Source organism: Loa loa (assembly GCF_000183805.2).
Source record: "Loa loa unplaced genomic scaffold supercont3.177, whole genome shotgun sequence".
Classification (NCBI taxonomy): Eukaryota; Metazoa; Nematoda; class Chromadorea; order Rhabditida; family Onchocercidae; genus Loa; species Loa loa.
Window position 1 is genome coordinate 60,584 of NW_018108357.1, and position 11,411 is coordinate 71,994.

General features: G+C 33.9%; 3 protein-coding genes across 3 annotated transcripts; all 3 read left to right on the forward strand.

Moving 5' to 3' along the window:
* Nucleotides 1–197: 197 nt before the first annotated feature.
* Nucleotides 198–5,499, forward strand: LOAG_03392 (hypothetical protein; the record flags this gene model as incomplete). Its single annotated transcript, XM_003138929.2, has 12 exons — nucleotides 198–360; nucleotides 498–656; nucleotides 970–1,186; nucleotides 1,786–1,908; nucleotides 2,454–2,552; nucleotides 3,275–3,399; nucleotides 3,673–3,884; nucleotides 4,146–4,385; nucleotides 4,517–4,579; nucleotides 4,685–4,900; nucleotides 5,007–5,135; nucleotides 5,389–5,499. The coding sequence occupies exons 1-12, from the start codon at nucleotides 225–227 to the stop codon at nucleotides 5,497–5,499; spliced, it is 1,830 nt and encodes a 609-aa protein (XP_003138977.1). The 5' UTR covers nucleotides 198–224.
* A 631-nt stretch (nucleotides 5,500–6,130) lies between these two features.
* LOAG_03393 (isopentenyl-diphosphate delta-isomerase) lies at nucleotides 6,131–8,271 on the forward strand (the record flags this gene model as incomplete). The annotated part of the gene is made up of 5 exons (XM_003138930.1): nucleotides 6,131–6,156; nucleotides 6,706–6,842; nucleotides 7,304–7,542; nucleotides 7,759–7,933; nucleotides 8,144–8,271. 5 exons carry the CDS (start codon nucleotides 6,131–6,133, stop codon nucleotides 8,269–8,271), a joined length of 705 nt encoding a protein of 234 aa, XP_003138978.1.
* A 388-nt stretch (nucleotides 8,272–8,659) lies between these two features.
* On the forward strand, nucleotides 8,660–10,729 carry LOAG_03394 (signal peptidase subunit family protein). The gene is made up of 3 exons (XM_003138931.2): nucleotides 8,660–9,033; nucleotides 9,351–9,513; nucleotides 10,231–10,729. The coding sequence occupies exons 1-3, from the start codon at nucleotides 8,891–8,893 to the stop codon at nucleotides 10,462–10,464; spliced, it is 540 nt and encodes a 179-aa protein (XP_003138979.1). The 5' UTR covers nucleotides 8,660–8,890; the 3' UTR covers nucleotides 10,465–10,729.
* The last annotated feature ends 682 nt before the right edge of the window (nucleotides 10,730–11,411 follow it).

An 11,411-nucleotide genomic window follows, 5' to 3' on the forward strand; every position in this document is an offset into this window, starting at 1 on the left:
ATTTGGGACAGAACAAAATCAAACTCATGATAATAAATATACTATGACGTCTGGCATTCAAAATTATGGAGATGGAGGATTTGCTAATTATCATTAATTACCTTATATATATTTTAGCATTCGGCAGTCGTATATATTGACAAAACTGTTTTTTTTTATCTACCCGTAACAAATATGATTTCTCCTCTTTAGACCTAGATTGATATTTTGAATATTATGTAACAATGAAGTCCACAACATCCAAGATTTCGTATTCGATCAGCGATTCACGCTGGTTTGACGCTATGGTGGAACCATATTTTGTCAATATTACGGAAACAGTCCAACCAACTGAATCTTACTTCGAGAGGCAGGAATCTGGTAGATCATTTCAAATATTTATTGTTGTCGAGTTACACAGTGTTCACGTTAGCTTTATGCTATGTTTTTCGCTTTATCAAGTTGCATTTCATCCTTTTTCCTTTTTTTCTTTCTTGAAGTATATGACAGTGTTACAGGCCTTTCATGTACAGTTTGTAAAGCACCTATTGAAGAAGATCGAAATGACCTAATATCACATTATAAATCCGACTGGCACAGGCATAACCTTCATCGGGTTTTGCAAGGTCGACCATTACTAACAGAGGATGAATTTGAACAAGCGATATCCGACAACAGTTGGTTATCAAAAATTTAGTTTAGGAAACAAAAACAACTGAATTTAGAACAAATGCGACTGAATAGTATTTATTATTTTAATTTAGAAAAATTTAAATAATTCTGATTCAAATGTTTTGTGTGTTGTGAAGAAGATATTTCAGGAGACTTTATTGTGCAATTTCATATTGAGTGAAATTTATTTTCGTATTAAATAGTTTGTGGTATTTCGTATTAAATATTTTTCAGATTTTTTTTCATCAGTTCGATAATAATGCTTTTTTCTCATCAATTCGACAGGAAAAAAAAGGATAAACGAGGCTGTCATTGCAGATCATCTCAGCTCATTGGATACAGAAAGTGATGATGAGATAATGCCATTTACCGGCGGAGCTCATGCTTATTTCATAAGCGACGGAACGGTGTTTTCCATATATCGATGTATTTTACTGAAAAACGAGGTTATATCTCGAAATTTGTTCCAGCGTCCATTAGATTGTGCAATTTTGTTGCTTTCTGGTGGTCATTTCTGTGGTGGAATTTTCAAGAAGTAAGTGTTGGCTTGGACAATGAAAATAACTCATAACAAATATTAGATTTGTGCACTTCCAAGTTGGGGGCGTTATGCATCAAATGACTTAAACTTGGATTCAAGCTTGAATTTTTAGTCAACTAGGGTTAAAAACCTAAGATACCTAAGGTCTTGAAACATCCTAGTTGTGCGGATCAGAAATGCATAATTGTGCAACTCTGATGAGATTCACATTTGATCTGTCCAAGTTTCTTGCCTTGTTTAGGGTAAGATTTGATTCTTGTCTGTTAGCACTTCCAGAATGAAAGGACCTTTAGTTGAACGAACTGAACAGTATGCACAATTAACTAGGGAAACTATGAACCTATAAAGAAAGAAGAATTAAACATTGACTCGAACTTTTTAGATCATAAATTATAAGCCATAAGGGATTCCATTTCCAGGGATTCCATTTTAGTTTATCACCATGTTATACATGAAATATCAAATACAGTGAAACTAGTTGCTGATACAGAACCGTCCGATTTGAATGAATTGCAATTCATTCGAATCGTAATTGTCAGGGTTATGAGATTTACGAGAATTTTTGTTTGAATTCATGAGCTGTTTTATTTTAGTCACAAACTGGTTGTACACAAGAGTTTCCATCGCTATATTATTCGAGCAAAACAGGGGACAGCACAGTCAGCGTCCGATGCACGTGGGTCTGTGGCGAAAAGTGCTGGTGCCTGTGTGAGAAGGTTGAAATATTTCCAAAAGGTTTTGAAAAACCGGTCAGCATATCGTAGCTAGTTAATGACCAACGAGAATCAGTATGGGGTAAATCTAACATCCGAATGAAAATATTTCCTGTTCATCAGAACACAATTTCTACAGTTGAGCCATGTATTAATTGATCATAATTGATTACTATGTAGCCTGATGTAATAGTTAAATATTCCATAACTTAGAAGTATCATCAGAATTTACTTCAGGAAGAGAGTACCTTGGAGCTGCGTAAACTAGGCCCCAATAATTTTTCATCCATTTTGGTTTGGTTGATAAATGTTTTTTACTTATAATATGGTATTTTAAATTAAACCACATCAATTACAAAACCATATGTTCTACATGCTTTATGCACAAGAACAATTTTATGGAAATGACATATTAGTCCATTACAGAAAGTATAATATAATGCCAGTCTTCCATTTGAAGTGTTAAATATGAAGTTGTATAAGCCTTGAAAGTTTTATGTTTCTTTTTCCAAACTTTAAAATTTCGCAACAGTGCCATCTTTTTTTAGGTATAACGAAAAAGCTTTAAAAGACGAGATCCAACGTTTGTTAATGAGTTGGTCGAAGTTAATGGAGCAAAGTCCATTAATATTTGTGCGTTGTCCAACGTCGCTAAGGCAATATATCTCTTTTCTCCTTCAAAATGATTGATTTAAAAAAGAAAAACATGATTAGGCTCAAGTATGATATGTAATGTCTTTTTACTGGTTTTTGCTTTTTACTTCTAACTAATCTGGTCAATCACAGGAATGACAATAATTATTGAATAAATGAATATGTTCGATACATACATATATGCATACAGCAAATCAATGATGCTACCGTTCCCTTATTACTCGTACTCCTGTAGCATTTAATTTGATCTTGAAGTAACAATTAAATATTTAGAGTCCTGTACTATATACCCAGTTCTAATATCAAATCGCGATACGTGCTTACCTTCCTAGTAATCTTCCTAGTAATGTCACCCATGGCGATTCATTGCTAGGCGGCCGAACCGCCAATTAGTAGCCCATTAGAAAAAATGGCTTGAATTAGGCATTTTTTTTTTTTTTTAAAGCCGTAACGAAACCTAAAATGTGATCGATAGACGCAGCAACATTAAGGTGTACCATCATTTTCTTATTGATAATCAAATAGCATTTAATTGTTTCCACTCCCTCCCAAATACATTTTTTAGCTTTCATTAATTGTTTGAAAATTTTCGTCTTTACGTAGACTGTCCTATAAAATTTGATTTTACTTGAGGAAGTTTAATTGAATTTTTTTTAACGCAGTTTTACGCAAAAGAAAGTTTACACAATGCAATTTCTTTTTTTTAATATTGCAGGCGTGTCTTTTTCGAAGGGACGAAAAATTTCAAATTACAAAGAGATGATGAACGTTTGAGGACACTACCATTCGAAACACGCCGACCAACGGTGGACGAATTACAGCGAACATGGTCAAGACTGAGTATGTTTATTTTTCAGCCGATCTCTTTTTCTTCCTTTTTTTTCTAGTTTACCAGATTTCACAGCGCAAATTTGTGAGAGTGATCGTATTTGACTACGTTCGAAGGTTTCTGATCTGTAAATTTCTTGTTTTGATATTGTTTGTAATACTTGTTTATTCAAGGTGGATCAGAATTGGATGATAACCATTTGACATCAAGTCACATATCAATAAAAATTTCTGTTGGTACTGTCAGTGAGGATTGGTTGAAGTCTTTGAAAATTATATTTATAGAAATCGTTCGTTTCCACGGGTCAGTGGTAGATTTCAATGGGGAGCAAGAAAGGCTTAAAAAGTTATATAAGAAACAGAAGCGATTGTTTCGGCGTAAGATATCAGGAGTAAAATATCCGTCCAGTGAATCTTCTCTGGAATCAGATAATAATGACAACATCACTGGTGGAACGAAACGATGGCCACCTGAAGTAGTGATGAATATACCAAATGTAAACTTTTACTTTCATTCTACTTCATATTTTTGGCAGTTAAAAATTAATTCTCCAAAAAAAGGGAGATTAATGTATTCTGACTTTTCAAAGGTTGATCGTCATTCTTAAAAGGTGGTGGATTTTTTGGTCAACATGTGTTGGAGAAGTGCCGCTACTGGTTTTTACAAACTTTATTTCCCATCGTATGGGTTCCCTTTTTAATTTTCCCGGTCAAATGCTGAGATTAAGGTCAGAGTTTTCTTTTCATCTGTGTTTCAGAAAGAAAACGAAAATTCGAAACAAGAAGAAGCAGTGGTGAACCTTTTGAGTAAGGCAAATGCCCAAGCTTTGTATGCCTCTATTCGTTTGAATTCTATTTCAAAGTTACATCAACTGCTGGAAAGCTGTGAAGAAAGGAAGGAAGATTTTCTGAAATACATCCGAGAAATGAGGTTTCCACCAGCTTCTTCAACTTTTTTGCATGTTGCGGCGAGAAGAGGTGCAGTGGAAATCCTGGAAGTACATATTCAGATATTATATTGATTTTTCGACTTCTTGACAAAAATTTTTACGAATAAAAAATTAGTAATTGGTTTAACTGAGAAGCCTCTCACATTTTCATCTGATTTTATGATCAGTATAATTTTCAGGAGCTGTTATTGTTAGGATGTGATCCAGCGATGAAAGATAATGAGGGAAAGGTTCCTTATCAGGTATTTTCCACTGATTTTTTTTTTTCCAAAGCATTTTATTAACATATTTATCAATATATCCTAGGAAACTAGATTTATCCTTGATTTCAAATTATATCATGTTAGGTTGCACAAAATCGAACAGTTCGTCAGGCGTTTAGCAAATTCCGATCCGAATATCCCAATGCATTCAACTGGAATATTAGCCAAATACCAGAACTGGTGGTAGTGAATGAAGAACAGTTAGCGAAGGAGGCAGAAAAAAAGCGAATCCAACGAGAGAAAAAGAAGCAGCGGGATAAAGCTAAAAAAATTGCTCAGCATCACGAAAGAATAGAACAGGTAGTGGTTTTGCTTTTCTTTTTCCGATGATAGTTTTTTTGTTTTCGTAACTAGCGAAATATTCATATACCAGGAATCCCAGAGGAACTGATCATCTTTGTTTCAGGCGCAACGTCAGAAATATTTAGCGCTTTCCGATCGAGAAAAAAGAGCCCTTGCTGCAGAACGCCGGCTTGCTGCATCTTTACAAAGAGGTTGCCAAATTGTTGAAAATGATGGCAATCGTTGTTTCAAGGTCAGTTGTTGTTTGGTGCTGAAATTGGTCAGCATCAGCTATAACTTGAGGCATTAAATTATTGGTTAGGTTTTTTTTCTTTTTTTCGAGTTTTTCTTGTTTAAATTTAGGGCACTTAACAATATTCAAATTTGAGATATTTAAAATTGGGATACTTGAATCATTATTGTTACTGTTAGCATTTCGTGACTAATGCCATTTATAGTAATGTATCAATTTATTTCTCCTTTTTATAGTTATTGTTGTATTTCAGTGTGGTGCAGTTCTGGTTCCCAAACACTTTGAATATTGTGATAATCGTTTTTGTTCACTCATGTGCTTGCAACAACATCGACAGGAACATCCGCCTCAACTTATATCCTAATAATTTTAGTACAGTAGCTTATTTTACTGCCATTTATTGATTATTTATTCCAAGTTATTTCAATAAATTCTTCCTGAAAGTTTCAAGAAATTCTGTTTTGTCGATGTTTGTAGCATTAATTGTATCCTTATATGTTGGTCGGTTGAAATATTCCGGCTTCCTTTCAGTATTGGATGATTTATACTTTAATGATATCTACTTGAAAGGTTAAAAATTCATTAGAGTTAAAGTTTCAGGTCATAGTCGGTGATAGTTGATGTTTGCAGTTTCATGAAGTATCTTTTTTTTTTACACTTGAGCTTTTAATTTGTCAATAATTTTTGAAAACCACTTACTGGTATAGCTTTCGCATAATTTTTGGATCTGTGAATCGCTTCTGTGTTTTATAGCTACTATTTGCCTTAGGTATGAATGTTAGTATTACATTAATGTACGGGCTGTGGAAAAAAACCTACTGGACGTGTTATAATTTTCGGAAGACAACACTTCTTGATAAATTCGGCATTTATATTCTCTTGGTCTTTATTTATCCAGTATTACTCTCGTTTGAAAGTTTGAGAATAATCGGTTATATTTTCTCTCCTTCATTCCAGGATTCTACCCTTCTTGGAGGGTTTCGTCAGAGTTTAGGATGTCATCATTGACTAAACTTTTGGTGTAAGTGTTCCTTTTTTCTTAAACCTTAAACTGATAACTTTCTATATCATGCAATATAATATACAAAAAATGAATGAATTTCCATTACAAGTATCCGGATAATTTTTATCTGCTGGAATTGAATTAGTTGGGCAATCTTGCCGTTGTTTTAAGATTTCAATACATGGTATGGTTTTCATTACCTAAGTTTGTGCTCTTATCCTGTTCTATAAAACAGTTAAAGGGAATTGTAACTCCCTTTAGCAGTGATAAGTTTGTTTCTGGTAGCACGCTAAATAATTTTATCGGGAAGCTAACACTCAAAATATCAAATTTCCTACCAATTGTCGGTCTTGAAAGGGATAACAATCCTTGTTTTTAGAAGCCGTAATCCTTCAAGTTATTCATGGTTTCTGAGTGGATAAGTGTTCATCTCCATTACTTTTGAACATAGTTAGAAGTGCGAACCTTAACCAAATTGAATTTCAAAAAACACTTTGCAGAATTTCGCAAATATTTTTTCCTTTTTCTGTTTTTCTAATTACCATTAGTGGCATTATGTTTATGCAGACAGAACAATAACCTTTTCAAATCGGCAGTGTTAAATGTGCAGAATAATTATTTGAATGAACAGTGTATCATTGTTGATGAGAATGATAAACCTTTGCGTTCTGAATCCAAGCGGTTCTGCCACTCAGCCAAAACATGTAAGTTATTTTTGCAACTAATTAAATTATATTTTTTTATGGTTAAGTAGAAATTCCACCTTAATGGAAGTTCATTTTCCAGCTAAATTACTTGTGAATCTGTTTATTTTTGTTTGTTAAACACTGATATTTTCGAAATTATTTTTGGTATTACTGGATGCGAATCTGCCTTTGTGTGGCAACTGGCCACCCTATTTCTTTTGATCCAATTGCTGATTGTCTATGATTAATTCCGACTTTTGGTCTCTACTAATCAATACGAGCCGATAACTTTTTGGCTTTCTTAAAATTCAGAAGATATGTCTTAGTGTATTGTAATACTAATAGATCGTTGTTGAAGGTGGGTTTCAGAAGAGAAATTAGAAATTAAGATTCACTGGATTAAAAAATTTGTGAATACAACAAATAACCGTTGGTATTGTTTACAAATTTTTTTCTGAGTTTTATTTTTCTGTTTTCAGTAACTCTGCATCGTGCGTTTAGCGTTTTTCTGTTTACAACAAACCATGAAATGATCCTGCAGAAACGAGCTGCTCAGAAACTGACATTTCCATCCGTATGGACAAATGCATGTTGCAGTCATCCGATATGGAACGAAGATGAAATGTGCACTAAAAATAATGTTGGAATCCGACGAGCTGCCAGAAGAAAATTATATCATGAGTTAGGCATTCAATCTGTTGATATTGATCAAATGAAGGTGAAGAAGTTTGAAAATTAGTTTTTTCAATGAATTTTAACAGATTTTCAGGCTTTGTTAGTTTACGTTGGTGATTAAGGAATGTTTGCTATAACTGGAATCTCATTTATGCTAAAACTAAAGAAGCATCATGCACACCTGATTAAACTTTGAATTTCCCAAGGAGGATTATTTGATATTTTATATAAGTTAGCTATGGTATGTCTCTTACTTCAGATCATGGGCCGCTTTTTGTATAAAGCAATGCATGACGACAATTGGGGCGAACATGAGCTTGACTATGTTATTATTTTGCGCGATTGTGATGTAAGACAGATTAGGCCAAATCCGGAAGAAGTTGAAGCAGTAGCTGTTGTTTCATCAATGGGCGAGTTGACTGAAATCTTGAAAAGTGCATTTTTTTTTTTACATTTTCTTAAACCTGCACAATAATATTTAGGAGCCATGCTTTTTTTGCTTATGTTACATTCCATCGTTATCCAAGAGAATACATTCGGTGCAGGTATAAGCATCGATACAAACGATTTTATTATTTCTCTGGTTTTCAGTTGAGAACTTTCCCAAGGTTTTTTCTAATTTTGCTCATTGCGTTTTATTCCAGATTGTGAAGTCTCATTTTCTCCATGGTTTAATTTGTTCGTTCGAAGGAATTTTTTGCAAAACTGGTGGCATGACTTGGATCGTTTGGATGAGTTGAGAAATTCTAGAACGATATATCGGCTAAACTGACTTTCCATTAATTCTACATCATCGTAATTTATGTACAGGATCTTCACTAGATAAGAAAATTATGATAACATTTCACTTTATAAGGCAATCCTGATGACATTTGCACAAAAAATGTACATGTCTTGATTTTATTGAGACACTAATACATATTGGTGCTATTGCTTTTGTGCACATAAAAAATAAATAAAAAGTTCAAAAATTGATACTTTGTTATCACCATCGTTCAAAAGCACGGTTTCTTGGAAAATTTCTGCAACTTCTATTTATATCAACAGTTACTGTTGATCTATTTGCTGATTTATTTGCTTGCATACATTTATTTATTTAATTTCTTATGATTTCCTCCTTCTTTTTTGTACAACCGATCAATTTTCTTGAAAAGACATTCCTGGATTCTATTTAATATTAAAAGTAGAGCGGGTGAACAATGTATTAAATTTCATACTCATATAATTTTGTAATTTCAACGCAATATGAAATTAACAATAATTTGAAGTAAGGAAGGCAGACAAATGTTTTAATGTGTGGTTAATTACGACTTGATCTATGCGTGTTTTAACTGTTTTTATTTGTGTGAAATTCGCATTTTAATCATTTGGATTTCGTATTCTTAAGTGTGATGCATACGGTTTGGGCACGTGCCAATGCGATATTTGCGTTCGTGCTTTCCGTCTTATCAGCGTTAACGTTTTGCGTTTTCGTATCCACCGTTTGGTTACCGAATTCGGCACCGGTTACTTTATCCGCAAGTAATGTCCGCGTGTAAGTTCCTTGCTGGTATTTTTTTCTTGTCCATCTTGATACTTCAGTTTAAAGCTAGAGCTGATTAAATGGTTAGGGTATACTTGGAGTAATTAGGGTTATTATTAAGCAGAGGTTTATTTTGTCAAAAATATTACGCCCTCAGTCACTCTCTCTAACAACTCCTACTGTTAGTACATGCCATCTCTTGATTTTGACTTGGACTTATAAATCGAAACTTGCAGAACGCCTTATTAATTTGAGAAATTACAAATTACTTACTTTAGTTTTGGTAAAGAGAAGTTGCAAATTTTGAAAAATATTGGAATGAATTGCAGGAAGAATTTCGTAGACTATGCATCGGAAGGTTCACGAAGTGACGTAGTAATGGCAGAGTTGAATATAAAAGTTGACATTGCTCCGGTATTTAATTGGAATGTTAAAGAGATTTTTTTGTTCCTAGTAGCAGAGTACAGCACACCAAAAACACCTCTTAATCAGGTAACTTTCTCATAAAGTTTAGACTTCAGGTCTCAAGTAGCATTTTGGATTTGAAAAAAAAGAAGTATTCTGCAGTACGGCTAGCTCATCTATTACAATTGTAATTTTGTTTCATCAGCCGAATCCATAACCATTTAATCATAAGGAAAGATACATGAAAATGTAACGAGGGTACGATATGAGGTTCGAATAAGATAGGATTGATAAGTACTAGTCGATCCATATTTTGAAGTTGAAGAAAGTTTACTTCATGAATTAGAAATGGTAATAAGGAGAGAAATGAGGAGGTGGTAATTTCTCAGTGGATTATTTTACTTGAACATTTCTGTGTTTGACCATGTTACAGATTTTGCAGTTCCATATACTGTATATTCATATTCCCATTCAGTAAGAGTCATGTCAGGGACAAACATACAAGTGGGAAGAAGTTATTAACTTTTATGTAAACTAGATCTTGTAATATCAGTTCAGAAGAACTACGTTACCGTTGCCAGAGAGGACAGAAAAAGAATGCGTGAATTTGAAGACATATATACACTTGTAAAATTAATGAATACCAAGTATTGGCTGCAAACTGAGGAAAAAATGAAGTATAATTTTAAACAACGTATATAATCCACTCATGCATTTTTCAGAATAGCCATATTACAATGAATCTTTTCTTCTGTACAGTTCGATAAATACCCTATAATTAAGATTCTGCTGTGATAACTACAGATTGTACTTTGGGATAAAGTCGTGAGACGTGGCGACTGGTCCACGATACATGAGGAGAGCATTACACCAAAATACTACTTTATGGATGACGGTACTAATCTGCTGAATCACAAAAATGTGACACTTGTACTGAGATGGAATGTGGTACCGAATGCAGGTTATCTGGCAATGGCACAAGGTGAAGGACAACACCGAGTCGAATTTCCATCCAGTTATTACAGCGGTCGATTTTAAGAGACATGCATAATGTTAACATCAAATTTCTGTCTGTGATTATTGTTTTGTTGCTTCCCCTTGGATTATGTTGTTTTTCAAACTTTTACACATCCAGACTTTGAATTGGCCCACTGCTAGTACCCGCAACGAAATAGCTGAAAAATAAACTGTCAGGGAAATCTGTCTTTCATCTCGATTTCTTTACATGTCATACTTGTGCTTTTCCTTTTGCTTTTTATGTTCGAAAAAAAGAGATGACTGGATGAAAAGAAGTCTGGATTTGTAATACTCCATGAATATTCAGCTCTTCTCTATTTTTTAAGCAAGTATGTATGGGTTATAAATTTTCTACATAAAGGATTCTGTCAATAAATAGTGTAAAATATGGTTCACTCTGCATATCTTCGGTGGATGAACAGAGAGAGGAAGATGGGGAAAGAACAGACTGTAGGCTTTCGTGTTATTTCATGTTAGCCATAGGCAAGTCATGGGTCGTTCTTATCCCGAGTAATAAAGCTTCAGTGGAAGTCTGTCTCGTCAACAAATGACTTTAGGTCTATCGATATAGAGCCTTCAGTTCATTAACACGAGATCCCTCAACACAAATCCAAACATATCCCAGTCATCTCACTTCGACGAGTGCACACACATCCTCATTGGTTCCGTGTTGAGCTTATAACAATTTTGTTCGGATGGTATTTTACGGTGGGTGTCTTTGCCGTTTGTCGTAAGCTAATATTTTGAAAAAATAGGGTATGATTGGGATTTTGTTTCCAGTGCATGGTTACAATTATTGGGCAGTGATGCTTGCTACCGTAGCCGAGTTATATCGTATTTTTTATTTATTCTACTTATGCATCTGTTCGCCATTTTATTCATGGTCGTAGGTAGGGATCAACACACGAGATATTATATATATATATATATATATATATATATATATATATATATATATATATATAGTA

What these genes read in the sequence shown, in the direction of transcription:
- LOAG_03394 (XM_003138931.2), top strand. Translation starts at nt 8,891, where the DNA reads ATGCATACGGTTTGGGCACGTGCCAATGCGATATTTGCGTTCGTGCTT. An exon ending in TCCGCAAGTAATGTCCGCGT is followed by an intron (nt 9,034 to 9,350) that starts GTAAGTTCCTTG and finishes AATGAATTGCAG; the next exon opens with GAAGAATTTCGTAGACTATG. An exon ending in CAAAAACACCTCTTAATCAG is followed by an intron (nt 9,514 to 10,230) that starts GTAACTTTCTCA and finishes TGATAACTACAG; the next exon opens with ATTGTACTTTGGGATAAAGT.